This window comes from Eleutherodactylus coqui, chromosome 1 (assembly GCF_035609145.1).
Source record: "Eleutherodactylus coqui strain aEleCoq1 chromosome 1, aEleCoq1.hap1, whole genome shotgun sequence".
NCBI lineage: Eukaryota > Metazoa > Chordata > Amphibia > Anura > Eleutherodactylidae > Eleutherodactylus > Eleutherodactylus coqui.
In genome coordinates, this window is record NC_089837.1 from 182,208,270 (window position 1) to 182,235,952 (window position 27,683).

The window sequence follows — 27,683 nt, forward strand, 5'->3', positions numbered from 1 at the left end:
CTCGTGTTTATTGTGGAGGAAATAAACAAATCTTAGTGAGGTAAACAGGCATTTGCTTACATGACTAGTCATCTAAATAGGAACAAATACATTGTGGTGTGCTCATGGGGATTGGCAAATTGGCAATGTGTACAAGTATTCACGTGTTACAAGTTGCTGGAAAGAACCAATATTTGCAATATGTACAGTTGCATTGTTTGCCTATCTGAGATTAATAATAAACTAAAACTAATACGGCCTCCATTGCATCCTAAATAGGGGTTATCATTCAACTTTCCCAACTCCTGAATGTCACTTCTGTTTCGTTTTTCAACCACAGCAGGGAATAATAATGTATGACTGTATACAATAAGTGGAAAAGCTGAGTGATAGCCCCTGCAGGAGGTTTTTATTATAGTAGCTGTATAAAAGTTATTACACCGCATTCCTAAAAAACAGATACATTTAAACATCACCTAAACAAAATGAACAACTTTAGAGAATAAGACAGCTAGAAGACTTATATTTAGTTTGAATGAAATAATCTTGAAGATAATATGACATTGATTCCCCCAGTACATCACTAATGTACTATTTACCTGTGTGTAACAATCTGCTCAGACATTTTGGTCCTTTTACACAAGCAGATAATTTGCTCATACTAACAACCACTGACCAAAACTGAACATCCCGGTCAGCGCTCGTTACCTCCCTGTACATATCTGCTGTATGGGGAGGACAGATCGTTAACATGCTGTTGTTGATCGGCTGCACGTCTCTCCATTTATATGGGGAGCTGTGTGGTCAAGCAGCAAACATTTTTATGCTTACCTAGACAAGCCATCAGCCAACGAATGAAATTAGACCATTTACACGGCCCAATTGTTGTTCGAACGAGAATTCAGAGAAACCCTTGGTTCAATCATTGGCCCATGTAAGAGGACCATAAATTGATAGGCTAGAAGAATCCATCCTGTCCAGTCCATGTTTCCACTGATATCATAGTATGATAGCATGTAACCACCTCCATGAGAAGTTTGGTTGTCGGAATTCTACCTATTACCATCTATATATAAGGCCATACATAGAATAATGAGGATATACTGTATGATTTTGTTGCTAAGTTGTCAGGATCTCTTTTTTACCTGGTAGGTCATCCTGTCCACCATTGATGGGTGGACATTTGTGCTGGACATTGTTAAATTTTAAACTGAATGGAAATCCTAAAAAGAAACACAATATTAATGCAAGTTGTAGTAACTCTGTAACTAAGCAACAATATACATCAAGTCATTATGTGCTGCTTGCAAGTAGGGATGTTACATCTTACAGATAATACTTTACACTGAGTTATCATTTGCAACTTTCCAAATTAAGGTGATACAACATCCCAATATGAATGTAACCTGGGCAAGTGTAACAGTGACATTATTAATTCTCCATGCCCTCTCAGACATGATGAACAAGCCTTGCTGTATTTCTAGTAATCATACTGTAACCACATGCATTACAGAAGGGCTGTTAGATTGTTTGGGGCGACACCACCCTTCAGAGAGAGACCCCTCATTCCTCATTATTGGAAGGAATGTCTACAGGGATTGTGGCTTTGCTGCAGGCAGGCTGTGGTTTATTGACATTTACAAGAAGTAGAGAGGGGAGATCAAATAGAGGACCACCATAACCTAAACACTCAATGGTCTGCTTTTCTGAAAGCACTCGCTGTGTGCAGGAAAAATAAACATTTTTCTTTACAAACGAGTTCAATATGACCCAGGAACATTTTGGAAAATGTTGCTCAGGTCTGGTTTGTGAGTACAGGGGTTTGAGATGTGGCCTCTGGGCAATGCACCCACTTTTACACAGAGGGCTCTTTTTTCACACAGTGGCCCAGTCTGTACAGGTCTTTCCTTTAAACAACATTAGCAGTGCAAAAACACCTTTCAGCCCTAATGTAACATGTACTGTATCTGCAATTACAGCTATTTGACTGTAAGCCAGCTACATAGGATCAAAGGGCAATTCATGGCAATAGTATTCAGCCCCACCCTTTACTCTAGATAGGGGCTGCTACTTAACAGAAGTGACTGGCAAGATGCCTTAAAAGACATCATTTACCTATAAAACTAAGTGCTTTGTGTATTAGAATTCAGAACTAAACAGATGTTTACAAATACTTTCAATGATAATATAATTCTTTAAACCACTATGTCCATCTATTTATCTCATATCTATCTGTCATCTATCACATATCCATCTATATATGGAATATCCATCTATGTATCTAATGCATGTCTTATCTACCTGTCTATAAAGTTATCTGTGATATAGACAGCACATTTTTACAAGATGAGTCACAATATAGAAAACACACAATAGCAGTCAGTCAAATGAAAAAAGTGATACTTGCCGCACCTATATCTTTATGTCATCTATCTATCTATCTATCTATCTATCTATCTATCTATCTATCTATCTATCTATCTATCTATCTCATATCTATCTATCTATCTATCTCATATCTATCTATCTATCTATCTATCTATCTATCTATCTCATATCTATCTATCTATCTCATATCTATCTATCTCATATCTATCTATCTATCTATCTATCTATCTATCTATAGTATCTATCTATCTATCTATCTATCTATCTATCTATCTATCTATCTATCTATCTATCTATCTATCTATCTATCCATCCATCCATCCATCCATCCAGGTTATACAGAAAAAGAAGGCATTGGTCATAGATCATAGATAGCACTTACTTGTGTAGTGTTCAATTGTGCCAGATACCAGAGTTTCTAGGAAACCTATTATGTACAAGGCAAGTGGAAGGTTCCTGTTGAGATGAAGTTTTTTTAGTGCATGACAAAGACTAAACATATATTGAATATTTATAGAATAGAGTGCCATGTAGACTAGTTCAATAGTATCCACTTTTTATAAAGCTCATGCAGTCGGACCCATTTAGTGCCACTGTTACAGGTTATAACAAAAGTTTTCTGTTGAAATCACAACTATTGTAGCAATAGTATTACTAGTCCATACTGGCTTCAACATTATTTCACTTACCAGATGCCCTTCATGGTTTCCTATTCATTGGTATCAGCTCCCTGCTATCCACGGGCAATGAGATTTTTCAGAAGGGATCTAATTATTTATAGGGAGCATAATTCTTTAGCATTTCCAGGCCAATGAGAAACTGTTTGGCTAGCCCTGGGCTCCACCTCTGCAGCTATTAGCAGGAGGCTCAGCCAGGGGTCTGCAGAATAAAGAGATTCTGTGAAAGGTGAACTCAGAATCCCAGGCTGTTCTCTACTTAACTAACAGCCATTGGCCACTGTGTGGAGTGTGCCTGTGCTCACATAATCAAGACTGAATCAGAGCAGGCTGATGTCATTGCATAGTATAGAACTACTACTACTACTACTATCACAAGCCCAGCACTAAAGAATCACATAAAGGAGTACGAAGCAAAAGTGAGATCTGGCACTACTTCGCTGGTCTAAAGTCCATAGTTTGAAAAGTTTAATCCTTTTTATTATAAGTATGCAACAGCTGACACACTTCGAGGCCTGTCGACTCTTCTTCAGAGAGCTGGAGGTGAACACTACATAGAAATAAACAAAGTTAAAGTTTGGGCATGCAAAAATGCATTAAGAACATTAGAAAACACATACAAAGTTACCATACACATATATAAACCAAAAGCATAAAGCATAACAATCCCCTGGTTTGGAGCTATACATAAGAATTCTGTATATAAAAATACTGTATAATAACAATTATATGATAAAAAATCTTGCCAACATGAAGGAAATGGCAATAAATGTGGATATGTGCACACATATAGAGAAAATTAGTATAAAACTCCTCCAGTATAAGAAAAACAAAAAGACGGGTGCCGGAGGCTGATGTGAGCCAATATGTAGACACTCAATATTTGATGGCATGAAGTGTACCACATGTCTAATAAAGCATAATACAACGTATTGAGAACACAATATCTACTACTACTATACAACCTGCAGGTATACAGTATAAATATGCTATATAAGACGGAATTAATCAATAAAAAATATTAATAGTAAAAAAAGAAAATTTTAAGAACACATAAAAAACATATGAACTAAAAGGTATCCTCCTATAGGATAAGGCATGCATAACTAAATGCAAAATCTACGCTAACTCCATCAGTAGAATGGATCTTAATAAAGGACGTTTAAAGGCCTGTGTGGTCATAGAGAAGGCTTTTGTGGGAAACTGGAAAACTTTGCTTTAGTGTAGAGGTGTAACTTGAAGCTTCTGGTCCCCAATGCAAAATCTGTAACAGGGCCCCCAACTATAATGCTTTATTTATACTACTAGGCTTACTATATGGAGAAGATAGGCCTTTTGGACCCCCTAAGTGTCCTGGGCCTAGGAGCAACCGCATCTCCTATAGTTACACCCCTGCTTTGGTGGTATAGTGGAATCGTCAATTTAATGATGGCTCATGCAAGGAGAGCTTGGTTTCGAGCATAGAGAAATGATAGTGGGTGAGGGAACCAGTTTAAAATGCGTCAAACAGGAATTGGGTGAGGCAGCCAGATATGACATGTGCAGTGGACAAAATAAGTGACAAAATGCAGTGGACAAAATGAGTGACTTTTGAGTCTGACCAGTAAAGTCACACCAGATCTCATGCTTTTGCTCTGCACTCCTTCACATGATCCTCCATCGCTGTCCATACTGGATTGGATGGCAACGATTTTGAGATGGTAGCACTTTACACACCTGTCTACTTACCATATGTCAGGCAAGCAGATGTGGTTCCACGATGCCACACACCTTGACTTTGGGCTAGTTGTTGAAGCCACACGTGGAGAACCCCAGATTTAAATCCTTGACTCCTTCAAGTGAGATATGGTCTTTGTTGTGGGGCAGCCAAGCCATGAATGACACAGCTAGTCCCAGTAGTGTGGTTGCTGACGCCTGCTCCAGAAGCCCAACCACGTTTTAGTAACAGGTAAGCTAGAGCGGTTCGCTGTGACACCATAACAGATACCCCCATTGCTTACCTATTCAAACAATCAACAGGCAGATCCACTATCTGGCTTTTATAGCTGCCTTGGGAAGAGCTCTGCCTTATTTCCTTTTTGTCAAACACATCCACTAAATAATGACATTCTATGATTTAGTACTTTACTTTTGATGACCTTTCATTAGGATAGATCATCTATAGTTGATTGGCAGGGGTGCACTGGTGATCAGCTGATATTGGGCCAGCTGTCAGTGGGGACAGAGCTGAAAGCTGGCAGCTCTGTCTGCATTGTAGTGGCCTTGGTTGATAATTGCAGGCCCAGTTGTGTAGATATCTGTGGAATGTGTTCTGATCCTATAATTAAGGGTACATAAAGAAAAATGTGGTCATTATAGCTTTTCTTTTATTAAGCAATAGAGATGAGCGAACGTACTCGTCCGAGCTTGATACTCGTTCGAGTATTAGCGTGTTCGAGATGCTCGTTACTCGTAACAAGTACCACGCGATGTTCGGGTTACTTTCACTTTCCTCTCTGAGACGTTAGCGCGCTTTTCTGGCCAATTGAAAGACAGGGAAGGAATTACAACTTCCCCCTGCGACGTTCAAGCCCTATACCACCCCCCTGCAGTGAGTGGCTGGGGAGATCAGGTGTCACCCGAGTATAAAAATCGGCCCCTCCCGCGGCTCGCCTCAGATGCGTTGTGAGATAGCTGAGGGACAGTGGTATCGTGTTGGAGCTGCTGTAGGGAGAGTGTTGGAGTTAGTGTAGGCTTCAAGAACCCCAACGGTCCTTCTTAGGGCCACATCTAACCGTGTGCAGTAGTGTGGAGGCTGCTTTTAGCAGTGTTGCACTTTTTTTTTTTTTGGTATATCGGCCGTGCAAAGCATTGCGCCCTGCAGTAATACTCCAGGGATAGAATTGTGTAGGCAGGGCCAGAAGACATATATTATAGATTGAATATACGCAGTGGTCCTTTAGAAAAAAATATTTGAAAAAAATCTATTTGGCCTGCCTGTCACTCTGCTCAGTGTTCTGGGTCTGTGTCTGCTGGGGGTAGTAGTTCTCCAAATAAATACGCAGCCAGCTAAGTGTTACAGCAGGCTTGCGCCAAATTATTTCCTGGCTCTGAAATCACCGGTCTGTTGCACTTAATAACAGTGCAACACTGCAGTTCCGTGACACACACATCAGGGACAGAATTGTGTAGGCAGGGCCAGGAGACATATTATAGATTGAATATACGCAGTGGTCCTTTTGAAAAAAATATTTGAAAAAAATCTATTTGGCCTGCCTGTCACTCTGCTCAGTGTTCTGGGTCTGTGTCTGCTGGGGGTAGTAGTTCTCCAAATAAATACGCAGCCAGCTAAGTGTTACAGCAGGCTTGCGCCAAATTATTTCCTGGCTCTGAAATCACCGGTCTGTTGCACTTAATAACAGTGCAACACTGCAGTTCCGTGACACACACATCAGGGACAGAATTGTGTAGGCAGGGCCAGAAGACATATTATAGATTGAATATACGCAGTGGTCCTTTAGAAAAAAATATTTGAAAAAAATCTATTTGGCCTGCCTGTCACTCTGCTCAGTGTTCTGGGTCCGTGTCTGCTGGGGGTAGTATTTCTCCAAATAAATACGCAGCCAGCTAAGTGTTACAGCAGGCTTGCGGCAAATTATTTCCTGGCTCTGAAATCACCGGTCTGTTGCAGTTAATAACAGTGCAACACTGCAGTTCCGTGACACACACATCAGGGACAGAATTGTGTAGGCAGGGACAGAAGACATATATTATAGACTGAATATACGCAGTGGTCCTTTAGAAAAAAATATTTGGAAAAAATCTATTTGGCCTGCCTGTCACTCTGCTCAGTGTTCTGTGTCCGTGTCTGCTGGGGGTAGTATTTCTCCAAATAAATACGCAGCCAGCTAAGTGTTACAGCAGGCTTGCGCAAAATTATTTCCTGGATCTGAAATCACAGGTCTGTTGCAGTTAATAACAGTGCAACACTGCAGTTCCGTGACACACACATCAGGGACAGAATTGTGTAGGCAGGGCCAGAAGACATATTACAGATTGAATATACGCAGTGGTCCTTTAGAAAAAAATATTTGAAAAAAATCTATTTGGCCTGCCTGTCACTCTGCTCAGTGTTCTGGGTCTGTGTCTGCTGGGGGTAGTAGTTCTCCAAATAAATATGCAGCCAGCTAAGTGTTACAGCAGGCTTGCGGCAAATTATTTCCTGGCGTTCCGTAAGCGAACTCAGCCTCCAACCACAGGCCAATAAGCGGCACATTTAATTACAGTGTTGTGTTTCTGCATTCCTGGTAATACAGCATGCTGAGGGGTAGGGGTAGGCCTAGAGGACGTGGGCGCGGCCGAGGACGCGGAGGCCCTAGTCCGGGTGTGGGCACAGGCCGAGCTCCTGATCCAGGTGTATCGCAGCCGACTGCTGCGGGATTAGGAGAGAGGCACGTTTCTGGCGTCCCCACATTCATAGCACATTTAATGGGTCCACGCGGTAGACCCTTATTAGAAAATGAGCAGTGTGAGCAGGTCCTGTCGTGGATGGCAGAAAGTGCTTCCAGCAACCTATCGTCCACCCAGAGTTCTGCGCCGTCCACTGCTGCAACTCAGAATCCTCTGGCTGCTGCTCCTCCTTCCTCCCAGCCTCCTCACTCCATGAAAATGAGACATTCTGAGGAGCGGGCAGACTCCCAGGAATTGTTCTCGGGCCCCTGCTCAGATTGGGCAGCAGTGGTTCCTCTCCCACCAGAGGAGTTTATCGTGACTGATGCCCAACCATTGCAAAGTTCCCGGGGTCCGGGGGATGAGGCTGGGGACTTCCGGCAACTGTCTCAAGACCTTTCAGTGGGTGAGGAGGCCGATGACGATGAGACACAGTTGTCTATCAGTGAGGTAGTAGTAAGGGCATTAAGTCCGAGGGAGGAGCGCACCGAGGATTCTGAGCAAGAGCAGCAGGACAATGAGGTGACTGACCCCACCTGGTTTGCTACGCCTACTGAGGACAGGTCTTCAGAGGGGGAGGCAAGGGCAGCAGCAGGGCAGGTTGCAAGAGGCAGTGCGGTGGCCAGGGGTAGAGGCAGGGCCAGACAGAATAATCCACCAACTGTTTCCCAAAGCGCACCCTCGCGCCATGCCACCCTGCAGAGGCTGAGGTGCTCAAAGGTCTGGCAGTTTTTCACTGAGAGTGCAGACGACCGACGAACAGTGGTGTGCAACCTTTGTCGCGCCAAGATCAGCCGGGGAGCCACCACCACCAGCCTCACCACCACCAGCATGCGCAGACATATGATGGCCAAGCACCCCACAAGGTGGGACGAAGGCCGTTCACCGCCTTCGGTTTGCACCGCTGCCTCTCCCCCTGTGCCCCAACCTGCCACTGAGATCCAACCCCGCTCTGAGGACACAGGCACTACCGTCTCCTGGCCTGCACCCACACCCTCACCTCCGCTGTCCTCGGCCCCATCCAGCCGTCGCTAGCGCAAGTGTTGGAGCGCAAGCGCAAGTACGCCGCCACACACCCGCACGCTCAAGCGTTAAACGTGCACGTAGCCAAATTGATCAGCCTGGAGATGCTGCCGTATAGGGTTGTGGAAACGGAGTCCTTCAAAAGTATGATGGCGGCGGCGGCCCCGCGCTACTCAGTTCCCAGTCGCCACTACTTTTCCCGATGTGCCGTCCCAGCCCTGCACGACCACGTCTCCCGCAACATTGTACGCGCCCTCACCAACGCGGTTACTGCCAAGGTCCACTTAACAACGGACACGTGGACAAGCACAGGCGGGCAGGGCCACTATATCTCCCTGACGGCACATTGGGTGAATTTAGTGGAAGCTGGGACAGAGTCAGAGCCTGGGACCGCTCACGTCCTACCCACCCCCAGAATTGCGGGCCACAGCTCGGTGGTGGTATCTGCGGCGGTGTATGCTTCCTCCACTAAACCACCCTCCTCCTCCTCCTCCTCCGCAACCTCTGTCTCGCAATCAAGATGTGTCAGCAGCAGCAGCACGTCGCCAGCAGTCGGTGTCACACGTCGTGGCAGCACAGCGGTGGGCAAGCGTCAGCAGGCCGTGCTGAAACTACTCAGCTTAGGAGATAAGAGGCACACTGCCCACGAACTGCTGCAGGGTCTGACAGAGCAGACCGACCGCTGGCTTGCGCCGCTGAGCCTCCAACCGGGCATGGTCGTGTGTGACAACGGCCGTAACCTGGTGGCGGCTCTGCAGCTCGGCAGCCTCACGCACGTGCCATGCCTGGCCCACGTCTTTAATTTGGTGGTTCAGCACTTTCTGAAAAGCTACCCTCACTTGTCAGACCTGCTCGGAAAGGTGCGCCGGCTCTGCGCACATTTCTGCAAGTCCCACACGGACGCTGCCACCCTGCGCACCCTGCAACATCGGTTTAATCTGCCAGTGCACCGACTGCTGTGCGACGTGCCCACACGGTGGAACTCTACGCTCCACATGTTGGCCAGACTCTATGAGCAGCGTAGAGCTATAGTGGAATACCAACTCCAACATGGGCGGCGCAGTGGGAGTCAGCCTCCTCAATTATTTTCAGAAGAGTGGGCCTGGTTGGCAGACATCTGCCAGGTCCTTGGAAACTTTGAGGAGTCTACCCAGGTGGTGAGTGGCAATGCTGCAATCATTAGCGTCACCATTCCTCTGCTATGCCTCTTGAGAAGTTCCCTGCAAAGCATAATGGCAGACGCTTTGCACTCGGAAACAGAGCCGGGGGAAGACAGTATGTTGCTGGATAGTCAGAGCACCCTCCTGTCTATATCTCAGCGCGGTGAGGAGGAGGAAGATGAGGAGGAGGGGGAAGACACAGCTTGGCCCACTGGTGAGGGTACACATGCTGCTGGCCTGTCATCCTTTCAGCGTGTATGGTCTGAGGAGGAGGAGGAGGAGCCTGAAAGTGATCTTCCTAGTGAGGACAGCCATGTGTTGCGTACAGGTACCCTGGCACACATGGCTGACTTCATGTTAGGATGCCTTTCTCGTGACCCTCGCGTTACACGCATTCTGGCCACTACGGATTACTGGGTGTACACACTGCTCGACCCACGGTATAAGGAGAACCTTTCCACTCTTATTCCCGAAGAGGAAAGGGGTTCGAGAGTGTTGCTATACCACAGGACCCTGGCGGACAAACTGATGGTAAAATTCCCATACGACAGCGCTAGTGGCCGAAAGCGCAGTTCCGAGGGCCAGGTAGCAGGGGAGGTGCGGAGATCAGGCAGCATGTACAGCACAGGCAGGCCAACACTCTTTAAGGCCCTTGACAGCTTTATGGCTCCCCAGCAAGACTGTGTCACCGCTCCCCAGTAACGGCTGAGTCGGCGGGAGCACTGTAAAAGGATGGTGAGGGAGTACGTAGCCAATCGCACGACCGTCCTCCGTGACGCCTCTGCCCCCTACAACTACTGTGTGTCGAAGCTGGACACGTGGCCTGAACTCGCGCTGTATGCCCTGGAGGTGCTTGCTTGTCCTGCGGCTAGCGTCTTGTCAGAGAGGGTGTTTAGTGCGGCTGGGGGAATCATCACAGATAAGCGTACCCGCCTGTCAACCGACAGTGCCGACAGGCTAACACTCATCAAGATGAACAAAGCCTGGATTTCCCCAGACTTCTCTTCTCCACCAGCGGACAGCAGCGATACCTAAGCAATACGTAGGCTGCACCTGCGGATGGAAGCATTGTTCTGTATCCCCATCAAAAACGGGGACCTTTTCGCTTCATCAATCTGTGTATAATATTCCTCCTCCTCCTCCTGCTCCTCCTCCTGAAATCTCACATAATCACGCCGAACGGGCAATTTTTCTTAGGCCCACAAGGCTCAGTCATATAATTTTTCTAAACAATTTTTATACGTTTCAATGCTCATTAAAGCGTTGAAACTTTCACCTCCACCAATTTTTATTTTAACTGGGCTGCCTCCTGGCCTAGTTACCAATTAAGCCACATTAACCAAAGCGATTAATGGGTTTCACCTGCCCTCTTGGTTGGCCATGGCCAATTTTTCTGATGTACATTAGTACTGTTGATACAGCTATTTTTGTGGGCCCTCGCCTACAGTGTAATCAAATGAATTTTTAGCCCACCTGCATTACAGCTGACGTTACATCCGCTGTGTTGGGCAATGCAATGGGATATTTTTATGTACCGCCGGTGGGTTCCAGGGAGCCACCCATGCTGTGGGTCCACAGGGAGTTGTAAATGCATCTGTTTCCACTTCTAAAGAACCCCAGTCTGACTGGGGCATGCAGTGTGGGCCGAAGCCCACCTGCATTAAACATGACATTACCTCAGCTGTGTTGGGCAATGCAATGGGATATATTTATGTACCGCCGGTGGCTTCCTGGCACCCACCCATGCTGTGGGTCCACAGGGAGTTGTAAATGCATCTGTTTCCACTTCTAAAGAACCCCAGTCTGACTGGGGCATGCAGTGTGGGCCGAAGCCCACCTGCATTTAACATGACATTACCTCAGCTGTGATGGGCAATGCAATGGGATATATTTATGTACCGCCGGTGGCTTCCTGGCACCCACCCATGCTGTGGGTCCAAAGGGAGTTGTAAATGCATCTGTTTCCACTTCTAAAGAACCCCAGTCTGACTGGGGCATGCAGTGTGGGCCGAAGCCCACCTGCATTTAACATGACATTACCTCAGCTGTGATGGGCAATGCAATGGGATATATTTATGTACCGCCGGTGGGTTCCAGGGAGCCACCCATGCTGTGGGTCCACAGGGAGTTGTAAATGCATCTGTGTCCACTTCTAAAGAACCCCAGTCTGACTGGGGCATGCAGTGTGGGCCGAAGCCCACCTGCATTAAACATGACATTACTACCTCAGCTGTGTTGGGCAATGCAATGGGATATATTTATGTACCGCCGGTGGCTTCCTGGCACCCACCCATGCTGTGGGTCCACAGGGAGTTGTAAATGCATCTGTTTCCACTTCTAAAGAACCCCAGTCTGACTGGGGCATGCAGTGTGGGCCGAAGCCCACCTGCATTTAACATGACATTACCTCAGCTGTGATGGGCAATGCAATGGGATATATTTATGTACCGCCGGTGGGTTCCAGGGAGCCACCCATGCTGTGGGTCCACAGGGAGTTGTAAATGCATCTGTGTCCACTTCTAAAGAACCCCAGTCTGACTGGGGCATGCAGTGTGGGCCGAAGCCCACCTGCATTTAACATGACATTACCTCAGCTGTGATGGGCAATGCAATGGGATATATTTATGTACCGCCGGTGGCTTCCTGGCACCCACCCATGCTGTGGGTCCAAAGGGAGTTGTAAATGCATCTGTTTCCACTTCTAAAGAACCCCAGTCTGACTGGGGCATGCAGTGTGGGCCGAAGCCCACCTGCATTTAACATGACATTTCCTCAGCTGTGATGGGCAAAGCAATGGGATATATTTATGTACCGCCGGTGGGTTCCAGGGAGCCACCCATGCTGTGGGTCCACAGGGAGTTGTAAATGCATCTGTGTCCACTTCTAAAGAACCCCAGTCTGACTGGGGCATGCAGTGTGGGCCGAAGCCCACCTGCATTAAACATGACATTACTACCTCAGCTGTGTTGGGCAATGCAATGGGATATATTTATGTACCGCCGGTGGCTTCCTGGCACCCACCCATGCTGTGGGTCCACAGGGAGTTGTAAATGCATCTGTTTCCACTTCTAAAGAACCCCAGTCTGACTGGGGCATGCAGTGTGGGCCGAAGCCCACCTGCATTAAACATGACATTACTACCTCAGCTGTGTTGGGCAATGCAATGGGATATATTTATGTACCGCCGGTGGCTTCCTGGCACCCACCCATGCTGTGGGTCCACAGGGAGTTGTAAATGCATCTGTTTCCACTTCTAAAGAACCCCAGTCTGACTGGGGCATGCAGTGTGGGCCGAAGCCCACCTGCATTTAACATGACATTACCTCAGCTGTGATGGGCAATGCAATGGGATATATTTATGTACCGCCGGTGGCTTCCTGGCACCCACCCATGCTGTGGGTCCAAAGGGAGTTGTAAATGCATCTGTTTCCACTTCTAAAGAACCCCAGTCTGACTGGGGCATGCAGTGTGGGCCGAAGCCCACCTGCATTTAACATGACATTACCTCAGCTGTGATGGGCAATGCAATGGGATATATTTATGTACCGCCGGTGGGTTCCAGGGAGCCACCCATGCTGTGGGTCCACAGGGAGTTGTAAATGCATCTGTGTCCACTTCTAAAGAACCCCAGTCTGACTGGGGCATGCAGTGTGGGCCGAAGCCCACCTGCATTAAACATGACATTACTACCTCAGCTGTGTTGGGCAATGCAATGGGATATACTTATGTACCGCCGGTGGCTTCCTGGCACCCATCCATGCTGTGGGTCCAAAGGGAGTTGTAAATGCATCTGTTTCCACTTCTAAAGAACCCCAGTCTGACTGGGGCATGCAGTGTGGGCCGAAGCCCACCTGCATTTAACATGACATTACCTCAGCTGTGATGGGCAATGCAATGGGATATATTTATGTACCGCCGGTGGGTTCCAGGGAGCCACCCATGCTGTGGGTCCACAGGGAGTTGTAAATGCATCTGTGTCCACTTCTAAAGAACCCCAGTCTGACTGGGGCATGCAGTGTGGGCCGAAGCCCACCTGCATTTAACATGACATTACCTCAGCTGTGATGGGCAATGCAATGGGATATATTTATGTACCGCCGGTGGCTTCCTGGCACCCACCCATGCTGTGGGTCCAAAGGGAGTTGTAAATGCATCTGTTTCCACTTCTAAAGAACCCCAGTCTGACTGGGGCATGCAGTGTGGGCCGAAGCCCACCTGCATTTAACATGACATTACCTCAGCTGTGATGGGCAATGCAATGGGATATATTTATGTACCGCCGGTGGGTTCCAGGGAGCCACCCATGCTGTGGGTCCACAGGGAGTTGTAAATGCATCTGTGTCCACTTCTAAAGAACCCCAGTCTGACTGGGGCATGCAGTGTGGGCCGAAGCCCACCTGCATTAAACATGACATTACTACCTCAGCTGTGTTGGGCAATGCAATGGGATATATTTATGTACCGCCGGTGGCTTCCTGGCACCCATCCATGCTGTGGGTCCACAGGGAGTTGTAAATGCATCTGTTTCCACTTCTAAAGAACCCCAGTCTGACTGGGGCATGCAGTGTGGGCCGAAGCCCACCTGCATTTAACATGACATTACCTCAGCTGTGATGGGCAATGCAATGGGATATATCCATGTACCGCCGGTGGGTTCCAGGGAGCCACCCATGCTGTGGGTCCACAGGGAGTTGTAAATGCATCTATTTCCACTTCTAAAGAACCCCAGTCTGACTGGGGCATGCAGTGTGGGCCGAAGCCCACCTGCATTAAACATGACATTACTACCTCAGCTGTGTTGGGCAATGCAATGGGATATATTTATGTACCGCCGGTGGCTTCCTGGCACCCACCCATGCTATGGGTCCACAGGGAGTTGTAAATGCATCTGTTTCCACTTCTAAAGAACCCCAGTCTGACTGGGGCATGAAGTGTGGGCCGAAGCCCACCTGCATTAAACATGACATTACTACCTCAGCTGTGATGGGCACTAAAAAACCGCGGTCTGACTGGGGCGTGCAGACGCCTTGACAGAATGAATAGTGTGTGGCACATAGGATCCCCAATTGCTATGCCCACGTGTGCAGCTCCAGATGGAGGTGGCACAGGATTGGATTTCTCATTGCTTCTGTACAGCATTGTGGGCTATCGCCCCGCCCCTTTTAAAGAGGGTCGCTGCCTAGCCGTGCCAACCCTCTGCAGTGTGTGCCTGCTTTTCCTGTGGCAGACGCACTTATAAATAGACATGAGGGTGGCGTGGCATGAGGGCAGCTGAAGGCTGGGCAGGGACAGTTTGGTGTGCGCTGTGGACACTGGGTCGTGGGGGGGGGGGGAATTGGCAGCATGTAACCCAGGAGAAGTGGCAGCGGAGTGTCATGCAGGCAGTGATTGTGCTTTGTTGGAGGTAGTGTGGTGCTTACCTAAGGTATGCATTGCTAATGAGGGCTTTTCAGAAGTAAAAATGGTTGGGAGGGGGGGGGGCACTCTTGCCGCTATTGTGGCTTAATAGTGGGACCTGGGAACTTGAGATGCAGCCCAACATGTAGCCCCTCGCCTGCCCTATCCGTTTCTGTGTTGTTCCCATCACTTTCTTGAATTGCCCCGATTTTCACAAATGAAAACCTTAGCGAGCATCGGCGATATACAAAAATGCTCGAGTCGCCCATTGACTTCAATGGGGTTCGTTATTCGAAACGAACCCTCGAGCATCGCGAAAAATTCGTCTCGAGTAACGAGTACCCGAGCATTTTGGTGCTCGCTCATCTCTATTAAGCAAATATACTAATAAGTGATAGCAGAAATTATGTTGTTGTGATGGCTCACTGGCTGTGTCAGATCAGTACCGGGGTGACGTCACATCCTCAGCACCGGCCCGCATGATCCACATGCTGGTGGATGCTCTATGTTATTTTGGCACTGGATGCCGACATGATCACTTCGCTGCTAGTGTGTGGATGGATTGGATGGCTGGGAGATGTGTGTCCTAGCCAGTCAATCAACACTTGTCTTTACACATTTATACCAGCTCCTCCTCACAGAAGATAAAGTTATACTTCTAGTGTAAAGATGTTTTTGGTCAGATCTGTAGCTCCTGTCCTGTTCCACAGTTCAGATAAGTCTGTTTTGCTTACATACAATCTAGAGTGTTGTTACACCCGTCTCCTGAATACTTGCTATCTATGGATTGCTGTATCATCTAGTTCACTGTGTTTGTGAAACATCCTACTCCATATATATTGTTGTACACTACTGCTGTCAACATCCATGTTTCTAACTAAAGTCAGGGTCGCCCTCATTAGGGCGAGAGCTCCTCTACTAGGTTGCATCTCATTGCATCATTAAGTTAGGAGCATATTTACCCTATACCCTACGGCAGGAACCAGGGAGCAGGTGAGTATAAAAAAATATTTGGCAGGTTCATCTGGGTTTCAGCTGTCAAACATAGCAGATAGCTGCCACATGTGGGTAAGGCTTGGCTCTCAAGCCTGCTCCATACTGACTCTGCACTCACTTGAACTTTATTTATGTAAGATTGCATAAAAGGGTTAATCTAACCAAGCTATATACTGTAATTAAATATAGGTTTCCAGTATGGTGCACTTTAGCGTTCCCTGGAGAAAACGATGTAATAACTGTAATAGATGTTGTTTTTTTAAATTTAAAGCAAACTCTTGACTTAGCAAGAATGGAATTCACTATAATTAAGGTTCATTCAAAAATAATTTCATATAAAAAAATATAGGGAACAAATAGCCCATTGAACACACAAATGTTCTACAAAGATATTTTGCTTTGTTAATATTGTTTCGAATTGTAATTACACATACGTATGTAATCAGCGTTACTGTAATGAAATAACACTGCATATTATAGCAGTTATCTAAAATTCGTTTGTCCCATAATGTGCCAAAATTTCTCTAATTCTGGGTGGATGACAGAATACATTATAAAACTGTGATAACATGATGCAGACCTAAACAGAAAAAAACTGTTACTCCACCAAAAGATCCCAGTGCTGAAATCCTAAAATCCTTTCTAGTGCCGGATTGACCTGACTTCCTTTTGGAAAAGGAAGAAGAATTCACCTGAGCTGGGCCCTTCCTATCTTCTCTCCAGGGACCCCAAAACTGCATCCTTTAAATATATGCCTTGGGAGTCGATAACATTTTCCTGCTATACATGAACTGAACACAAATAGAATCAATTTGTTTACTGTCCAAAGTATAACATACTTGCTATTTTATCCTTCATCATGTAAGTAGGGCTCCATACTGTGCAAATTTACTACACTTTTGGTCCGGAAAGTAAAGAATAACCAAATTTTTTATGTTTAAGAAGCAAGAAATTATCATTATTTCAAGCATTAGAGGGTAGAATATTCAGAGTGTGCAGATCACTTTTAATTCATGTGTCGCGGGTAGATGATGATGTGTCGCACGTTCAGGATATGATGCAGACAACAAAGTTACAAAAATATACATTTTTATTAGAACAAATAAACTGCAAACTGGGTTTTATTATGCAAATGGTTAGCATGCAGTTAAGATATTATGTAACCCTACAGGCATGATTCACAACCCTGACTATAGCTAACTAGCAACAACAATTATTATATGCGTTCAGCAGTTTAACAGGTAGTAATCAAAATACAAATTACACACTCCAACCAAAGACTAAATAGTGCTTTAACAATGAGTAATAACTAAATGGTTGCAGCTTGCCACACACAGTCCGAAGTTAACCCACCTTGTGTTAGAATAGTCTGCAACTGCCCGAAATGCAACTACTTAAAGTCCCCCAAAGTCTCTGGTGTGTATACTGCAAAGGTTCAGTCTTTTTCCTAAGTGTTTAGGCCCAAAATCTCCTGGTGTCCTACAAAATGGTGCAGTGTGACTTTCGGACCTGTGTAGTCTCTAACAGTCGCTAAGTGTGCGTACACGTACAGCTTTTACCAAGGCCGAACTCATGATCCTTTGCGGTTAGAATCCTCTCTGTGCAGCTCGTTCCATTGGTTCAGCTGCACGGTCTTGAGTTCTCTCTTTCATTGTTACCAGCCAGCATACACTCTGTCTTGGCTGTGGTCCCCTCCTACTGCCCAGGCTACAATCCAACAGTTCCTGCAGGCTATCACTCCAGGCTCACACAGCAGTTCAGACCTGATAAATCCTCTGCTACTTCTCCAACTTCCCGTTAGGCTCCGCAGATGGACTTTCCCCTTCAGCCAAACAGTCTCTGCACCTCTTCACAGTGCTACCAGGCTGACTGCACCAGAGTCAGACAGTGGAGACCGAAGCCAACAGGGAGGACAAATGTGGGAGCAGGGAGTAACAGCTGATTTTTATCTTTCAATGCATGGAGGACCCATTGACAGGGGTTTAGGTAACTCGGACAACCCCTTTAAAGATCTATAAACCAGTACCTTCAATGTAAGTAGAATCTCCTAATTTACTCATCTCTAATTCAGCCTAACAAATTGGAATTCCACAGGATGTATCACAAAGAAAACCTAGGCAGGAGTATAAAGAAGTGCTGCAAATCACACATGAATAGATATATATCTTATATATAAAATGCAAAATCTGTTTGTCTGTATCGTATACAAATCCAGAGTTCTGGTCTGATTTGAGTGAAATTTTGCATGAGCGTTCTTCAGCACCAGGCTACAAATACTGGGCCACCGGAGGACTTAGGATGGCGACAATCACCCTTCTTAGGTCCACCCAGCCAGATGATCTGCATCCATGTGGCATGCAGCAAAGCATTGTGGAGCTACATGAATTATCTTGTCTCCCGCTATTCGACACCTCAGAGGGCAAGGACAGAGCTGGGAGGAAGAACTACTTGAGCACAAAGGAGTACTATTGCATTTTTGGGTCACAAAATGGGTATTATAATGTGGGGCAAAAAGGGGGTGATATCTCTTTGCTCCCATTACCTTATGGGGTTGCAAAGAGGCACTTTTAAATTTATACACTACAGGCTACAACTGAAGGCACTATTACCTTATGGGGTCATAAAAGGAGTTTATTATGTAAGGGGAAACTATCACCTTGCGATGGGAACGAAGGGGGCACTTTTGACCTTCATCAGACAGTTATACCTTGATATACCTTTTGTTTTGTATGGAATAGCATAGTAGACTACACTATTCCATAGAAAGGATCTCCTGTATATAAAATATGGCATCTTAACAGTTAGAGGGGGCTTCTTCTGTCAGCCTATCAATGCACCCACAAGATGATCGCTTAGTTCTGCTACTGTATTTAAGTGATGAGCTTGGTTCTGCTGTATTTATGTGATAAGTTTGATTTTGTAGTCACGTTATGAGCTTGGTTCTGCTACCATATTTATTTACTAAACTGTTCTGGTGTGGGTATACTACTTTCTTGCAGATTTCTTCTCACCAATGTAAATGCAACATATATAATTTTATTTCTTATAATGGGGTGCAAAAAAAATTCTACACAGGGTGCTATCTAACTTAAATCTGGCCCTGTCTACAGTGATACTTCTTGCTGCTGTAAGGGGCTCTCTTAAAGGGTTAGAAGGTAATAAGGTGATGGATTGTAAAGCGCGCCCAAATCATTGTGTGTGCCAAAATGTGCAGCAAATTTTGGCACAGCAGAACTTAGCATTCTCACTGGGAACTTTATAGAAACATCCCCTGATATGAAAAAAGGGCAATTTGACCTACATGGTAAGCTGTAATCAATTGCAGAGGCATCCCTGCAGCCGTGGGAAAATGCTGTGCTCAAGCTGCTTAACAGTCTGTCCTTATTGTACTGCATTTTGAAGTCCCTTTCCACTGGCAGAATGAGATTAGTCATTTTGGGCTTGTAGCATTGACCAATGAAGGTGGTCACCCAGTAATTGTTTGCTATTTTGATGTGGGCTGTGCGATGGTCCTTCTGCAAGCACTGCAACATAAAATCACTCAAATGCCCTAAAGGTGATAGCCCAGTTTCCTCGGGATCAGGCCTGAGAGTGTCCTCTGGCTGGTCACGCCATCCACGTAGAGTGCACAAATAAATGTATAAAAGAGAACAGTGCCTCCAAATGAGAAAAATCAAGTGGATATGCAGAATCAGACTCAACTAGTATAGTGGAGTCACCACTGAACCTGTGGGGTACACCACAACACTTGACAACCTGGATGGCCTTCTGTGTATAACCTCAATGGGTGGTAGATGATCCACGTCCAATGTGGACATCCAAGAGTGGTGAGTATTAGTTGCAGCCATCCAATCCAGTGGTCTAGGTTGAAAGAATGAAAAAAACAAAAAGAGTCACAAAGTGCTCAAGGATAATCCTTATGGACCTACACTTCTCCTGGGTCATGTAAGGGATTTACCATTCAGTCTCATTTATTAAGCAGTTTTTCTTGGAGCATTATCCTTGAGCGCCTTGTGTCTCTTTTTGTTTCTTCATCCACGTAGAATAGCTGGGGTTAGTGATGGATGGAAGGAATGTTGCCTAGCCCCCTCCCTTGCCTCTGGACCTATATTATCACCCACCTCCTCTATACGTCTCTCATGGGTGGAGAAATATGTTAGGGAAGACTTCCCTCTTTCTTGCGCAAAGCCACGCTCTCTGCGGTGTTTAGTAATGGCGGACTGGCAAGACAGTTGTCCTCTTCCTGTGATGTCATTGTCCCTGAGGCCCTGCAGCATCTGTTCCAGCAGGCAGACAACAGGGATGGTCATATTAATCAGTGTTTCATCACGACTGACCATTTTGGTCACTGCATAGGAGGCTAAAACGGCACACACATCTTCTATCTGCAGACATTGCAAAGGCGTCAAGTGACTGACCTCTATACAGCATCTGCTAATGGCATACAGTGATCTGGCATGACTCTGTAATCTCTGTCTGCTCCTGCTTAGCCTCTGCAACATATGCAATGTGGAATTCCACTGTGTGGGCACGTCATGTTTCCCCCTATTACAGGTGCTGTAAATGAGGCTACACTAGTGGGTAACGGCTCTTAAATTACTTCTTTATTATCAAACCTTTTAAAATTGATGTTGTATACTCAGGATAGGCCGTCACTCTGTGATCGGTGTGGGTCTGACGCTCACTGACTGAAAAGGCTGCACGCTCCTGGCTGATTGTATGTGAGCGCCATCCTGTCGCTGCTCCAAATTCTTGCAGTATTTATAGCAGCCTTTGTGAATACTACAGGATTGTCCGCTGCAGAGCCTGAGACCGGCCTGCAGGACTCGGAGGAGTCACTAGAAACAAGACCATTCTCACATCTGCATTGGAACCTTCGATTGGAGGTTCTGCTGCAGATTCATTCAAAATCCGGGCAGATAAGTAAAAACAAAACGGACCCCATTATAATCAGTGGGGACCCTCTGGCGCTGTTCGGTTCTGTCCAGAAACAGAACCATTTGGCTGTGGGGATTCCCCAGACATGGCAGGAAAGCGGAATCCCAGCTGCAAATGTAAAACTACCCTTATCAGCTAACTTTGTAATTAGCAGAAAGCGACTGCTAGCTGTGTAAAGCCTGCAAATAAGTCATAGTAACTGGGCTGTGGACTTCAAACGACACCTGAGGACACTGATATGCACTGTGTTAATTTGCGGACAGCAGCAGATTTATACCCTCTCCCAATGTATAAACCATGTTTTGTGTAGGCATATAAACATGATGCAGCAACTTTCTCTACTCCTTGCAATAAAACCCTGTTTAAGTTTTCTGCCGGTATACAAGCTTTCACACCAGCAGTAATATATCCTCTGAAGAATATATGTTTCTAGTAACAACAGACCATGTGTTATATAGGCATATAAACATGATGCAGCTTTTTTGTGCTCAACTGTAAAATGGTCGCTGGTTGCACTGTGCCCATGTTATATATGGCTAGGTCATGTGATGCAGGCGTCCAATGAAATCGCTGCCCATATGCAAGATGGAGGACACATTTTGTGACATCAGCGAGGCACTCTGGCTGCTGATTGACTGAACGCTGACATCTGCCCCAGTCACCAAGGTAATTTTGATTTTCCTGTTATTTTTACCAAAAATTGGTTTAGACTAACTCAATGTCATTTTGCGAAAATCGGGATGATTTTATTGCCCAGCCGATCAAGTCTATTTCCGATAGAAGTGCAATTGCTTAACTATCATCATTTTGTTTATACTTGTTTCCATGTTCTTAAGTAAATGTTGTATATTTCAGTTACCCCCCCTGCTGCATCATGTCCTGAGTTTGGGCTCACTGGTTCACTGATGTCCAAGGCCGAATCTGGAAGTGTGGCACAAACAGAGTATATGGAATACATAGCGTCTTCAGCTACGTAACTAGAGATGTCAATCATGAGCCTCCAGCTAGGGTGGTAGATGCATCAATCGTGAGCCTAGGTGCTTGGTTTTGAATATGGTTTGTATCAATAGACAGAGGGAGTCCGGACCAGTCCAGTGACTGAACAACCCATTGGACTAATTGCAACTAATTTATATACAGTATACTTGACCATGGCAAAAAAATGACAATTTCGTGGTTTAGGAGTCACTTTGAAGACAAAAAATGTTATGCTTAGAATTGTCTGCATTTCCCACATCTTTAGATAGGATTGGCTTAGAATATTAATTTTAGGCGACAGACTTCCCTTAAATATAGTGTTATACAATTGGTTACAATTCTTGCATTCACAAAGCCATCTGTAGTGCCCTCTTCAGCATAGACAGCTGATGCGCCCTGTGAGACCACACAGATGACCAGGGAATAAACAATATACATAGCAATTATTTATATAGCGAGAGAATAAACACATGTACGGAATATATACAATCCCCCGATACATCTGTCCACATTCACTGAATATGAGCATGTACTTTAACAATGGGACTTAAAAGGGACTTGTTCCCTGTCCTGGCATGTTTGTTTTAGTAAATATTTGTATTTCTTATAGTATAATAATTCTGAATATATTTTTTTATAACTCTATGTTGTACCGTTCCTGTCATTCTTCCTAAAAATTGATTAAATTGTCAAATGGGTATTATCAGTTGACTAAATTGTCTGCTGGGTGTTATCAGCACATTCTTGAATTGTCCAAACAGGGCTGATAATATCGGATTCTTTATGGACACACCCCCTTGTCTTGGAGAATGGTAGCACCCAGTTGTCAATATAGTCATAAATTTCTCAAAGAAATAACAGAGGAATAGCATAATGAAGAGTTCTAAGAAAAGGTGCTCCAGTATTGGTATACAATTATTTACTAAAACAGACATGTCAGGAAAGTTGACTGATTGGCTTTAACCCCTTCCCGCTCCAGGATGTACATTTACATCCTGATGCATCGGGGTATATAAGCAGAGAGGTCGCGGGGCAACCTCTCTACATACAGCGCAGGCGTCAGCTGTTACTACAGCTGACACCCGCCGGCAATAACCGAAATCGGCCGTTCGGACGATTGTGGCTATTAACCCTTTAAATGCCACTGTCAATCCGGACAGCGGCATTTAAAGCATCCAAACGCTGTTCGGGGGTCCCGTATGCCCCCCCCCCCCCCCCGTGGTGAGATCGGGGGAGCCGTGCAGGTGTCATGGCTGCCGGGGGCCTTCTGAAAGGTCCCAGGGCTGCCCTGAGAGACTGCCTATCAAACCATCCCCTTGGGGTGGCTTGATAGGCTGCCTGTCAGAATGCAGTATGATTGCAATATGCAAAATGCTATAGCATTACGTCATACTGCAAGAGCGATCAAAGCATCGCATATTGTAGTCCCCCAGGGGGACTTAAAAGTAAAGTGAAAAAAAGAGCAATAAAGTTTTTTTAATTGTAAAAAAAAAAAAAAAGTAATAAAAGTTTAATCACCCCCCTTTTGACATACTGTATCTACAATTGAAAAAGTCTACATAATAAAATAAAAATACATATTTGGTATCGCCATGTCCATAAAAGTCCAATATATCAAAGTAGCACATTATTTACCGCACACGGTGAACGTCGTCCGAAAAAAAAAACCGCCAGAAATGCACTTTTTCAGTCACCCTGTCTCCCCAAAAAAACGCAATAAAAAGCTATCAAAAAGTCGGACGTATTCCGAATTAGTACTATCGGAAACTACAGGACATCCCACAAAAAATGAGCCATCGCTGAACTACGTCAACGGAAAATTTAAAAAGTTATTGCGCACACAAGATGATTACAGAAAATAATTGAAAAAAATTAAATGTCTTTGAAAAGAAAAAAGTAGTATAGTAAAAAAAAAAACTAGACAAGTTTGGTATCGTAGCAATCATACTGATCCATAGAATAAAGTTATCATGTCGTTTTTGTTGCAGTTTGTGCACCATAGAAACAAGATGCACTGAAACATGGCGGAATGTCGTTTTTATTTCATTTTACTCCACTTAGAATTTTTTAAAAGTTTTTCAGTACATTATATGGTACAATAAATAGCAGCATTAAAAACTACAGCTCGTCCCACAAAAAACAAGCCCTCATACAGCAACGTCAATGGATAAATAAAGGAGGGGGAGGAAAAAACGAAAATGGGAAAAAAAAGGGCCGCGTCATAAAGGGGTTAAGGGCCTTTTTTTCCACACCCAATAATCAGGCAAGAACGTTTGCCTGAACATTCTTTTGCCCAATCCTTGTAAAAGTGCAAATGATTAGCCAACAAATGAGCAAAAAGTTGTCCGTTAGTTGATCAGCTAATTTATGTGAGCATAAAAAAGCTTGCTGGTTAACTACATACCTCCCCATGTAAGCAAGGATGCATAGCTGACCAATGACAGCTCTTAGGAGACGAACAATTATATCAACAGTCATTCATCCCATAACAGAGTCTGAATTGGCCCGTGTAAAGGCCCTGTCGAAGAATGCTTATCTTGCTGATCAGCACTCATCTAATGGAGCAACTTGCCCCACATAAAAGAACCCTAAGAAACCTGTCCAAAATCCTATTTCTGCATCAGCTCTTTGTGATATTTCAGAGTTTTGTTTTGTGTCTTCATATACCAGTTATGAACAGTTCTTCTGGGTAGATACTGATGTATGCACAGTACTCATTCACTCTCAATGCCTTATTAATACTTTGTATAAGTACAGTTAACAGATATACTGTTTGCAATTCAAGTTCAATTTCATTACGTTACAAGTTGTCAACACGTTTCTAACCTGCAAGTTCACTGAATGCCTTTCTCTTTGCTGGAGATGGTGTGTGCAAATGATGGCACTATGTAAGACTAATTTCCTTTTCCTTCCTGAAAGACTAAGAAAAACATATTTTACATGTGTGTGAGAAGAGCTGCAAACAGAGAAGCCTTGCTGATGCCTAGATTTCACAAAAAAAAAGAAAAGTAGAAAAAAGTCTAATTTAAAGGGGTTTTCTGATTATTCTTTTAATTGACACCCCCAATCCGACTAATAATTTATTTACTTACCGTGATGCCAGAATACCTCCTCGATGCTACAACATGTTGTCACGTAATTTTTTTCCTCCCAATATATCTTTACTGGGATTTTGTAATAAGAGTACAAACTAATAACAACTGTTGCAATCAGAGGTGTAACTTGAAGCTCCTGGGCCCCAATGCAAAACCTGTAATAGGGCCCCCAACTATAATGCTTTATTAATAGTACTGGGCTCCCTATATGGAGAAGAGAGGTCTTATAGGCCCCCTAAGGTCCCTTGTGCCCGGGTGCAATCGCATCCCCTATAGTTACACCAATTGTTGCAATAGAAAGATTGTGCTTATATATCATTACAAGCAACTGAGAGTTTTCTATCCTTGCAAATGGGAAAGAAAGTAAAGACAAAGGTTACCTTGTCACATAACTTTTGACTTCAGAGTCTTCTGGCCCCACTGAAGTCCATGTAAAGAGGTCACATGAGCCTCCAATGTAGGGGTGCAGGTTATTCATGAGACATTACTGATGACATTCTATCTTGAGGCCTCCTATTGGCTGCAACAGTCACTACTGAAGAAATGTACACAAAGACCAGTGGAGGGAATGGAAGTGGTGGCAGTAAGGCAACACATCAGAACAAAGGTGAGTGTGAGTAGTTTTTATTATGATTCCTTATCCTTATCACTACCATTATTGTTACTTTTTGTTTGAAAACCACTTTAATCCTTTCCAGCTCCAGCCTTTTTTGCTTCTTTTTTGTTTTCATTTTTTAATCCCCATTTTCAAAAAATCATCACTTTTTAATTTTTATAGCAGCATAGCCACATAAAGCCGTGTTTCTTATAGGACTAGATGTATTTTTCAATAATACAATTAAACATACCATATAATGTATTGGTGAATGAAAAAAATTCTCAGTGCGGTGAAATGGAAAAAAAAGAGGGGTGGAGAGGAGTTGGTTTCACTGCATCCACATTGTGGTAAAAAGAATATGTAATGTTTATTCTATGGGTCAGTACGAATATCGCAATACCAAATGTATATAGTATTATTTATATTGTACTACTTAAAAAGTTGACTCTCAACTTTTTTATTTTTCTGTCGATGGAGCTGTGTGAGGAGTCATTTGTAGGTTTTTATTAGTACCATGTTGGGGTACATATGTCTTTTTAATTGCTTTTTTTTTTAAAGGGAACCTGTCACAAGTTTTTTGACAGTGAAGCAGTACCAGCTTAGCAATAGAGAGCTGGTCTGGCTGACCCACCAGACAGCTCAGCTGCATTTATATATGGCACAGGAGAATTTCAAACATCAATTACTGAGGGATTCTTTCATCAACATTTAGAACAAAAGCCGTTTGGTAAAGTGTGCAAGTGCAGTATTGCAGCGCTGCTATTGTTTCACTGTGGAAAAAACTGGTGACAGGTTCCTTTTAATTTTTTTCTTGGGAGATGTGGTAACCAAAAAAGTGCAATTCTGACATTGCATTTTATTCTGATCGCATTCAACATGCAAACCAAATAATGGTGATTATTTGGCCTTTCATCTGATAGCCAGTAAATACAGGGTGCTATTCTAGACTAGCCTGGGGGGAAAAACACCATCTGAGCAAGGACTACTGATTAGGTCTAAGCTATATCTATCAGGCTAGAATTCTAGATTAGATTTTCAAATAGTCTGAGGGAGCGCTATCAGTTATAATATCCAGTAATAGTGCGAGATGCATGAGGCAGGTCCAGTACTAGACCTCTTTTCTTTAAGTCATTCAGATCAGAGACAGAAGTTATCAAATTGCGCTAAAATGGGATGTGTAGCCTTACTCTGGCCATAATAAAGTGCACGATAGAAGATCGCACCTGTTTTAGCACACATCCTTTTCTATTAAACTTCTGCAGATAATTTTTGTTCTTGGAGTTCTCTTCCCTGGTATTCAGTAAGACCTCTTCATTAGGGTCTTGACATACCTGATTGTATCCTGAATTATTGTCATTGCCCAACCATCTAGCCTTGACTCTACCGATATGAAGAATTGGCTCTGTGCCACGCTCTCTGAGACCCAGAACAATTAGAATCTTACAAGACCCTTTTGTTTCATCCTGATACTTACTGGCTTTCTAGTCTCAGCTCAATTCTCAAATGTATAGCTGAACTTTCTCATGTACAGGAGGCTGTGTATTAATCAAATCCCTACAAGGGTGCAGGTCAGGGGCGTAACAATAGGGGATGCAGAGAATGCGGTTGCACTAGGGCCCAGCCTTAGGGGGCCTATAAGGTCTCTTTTCTCCATATAGGGAGCCCAGTACTATGAATAAAGCATTATAGTTGGGGTCTTGTTACAGGTTTTGCATTGGGGTCCAAGAGCTTCAAGTTACGCCTCTGGTGCAGGCCAAAGGGTTCTTGATGAACTACCAATCAAGTAGGGAAACGTGTTAAGCCAGAGGCCAAAATCAGTATTCAATGAAAGAACTATCTATCTAAGATTCCTCTACCACAGACGATTACAAATATAGCACCCATTAGGATAAACAGTGATATCAGCACGTTTCATACATATGCTATATTTGTTTGTTTGAACACTATGTACGTTATGTATGTCTGAGCACTGGTTTTGTATGTTTGTTTGAGCATAGAAGCTTGTTCCTCCTTTTCATAGGAATCA

General features: G+C 44.5%; 1 protein-coding gene across 1 annotated transcript in view; it reads right to left on the reverse strand.

Annotated features, from left to right (window-relative positions):
• Positions 1–3,085, reverse strand: part of COL9A1 (collagen type IX alpha 1 chain) — a 146,373-nt gene extending 143,288 nt beyond the window's left edge. Inside the window, exons 1-3 of the mRNA XM_066604332.1 lie at positions 3,057–3,085; positions 2,750–2,823; positions 1,125–1,202 (exon numbers count right to left, since the gene is read on the reverse strand). Of these exons, the coding sequence (XP_066460429.1) occupies positions 1,125–1,202; positions 2,750–2,823; positions 3,057–3,070 (166 nt within the window). The 5' untranslated portion in view covers positions 3,071–3,085. The remainder of the gene's footprint in view (positions 1–1,124; positions 1,203–2,749; positions 2,824–3,056) is intronic.
• Positions 3,086–27,683: the final 24,598 nt, after the last annotated feature.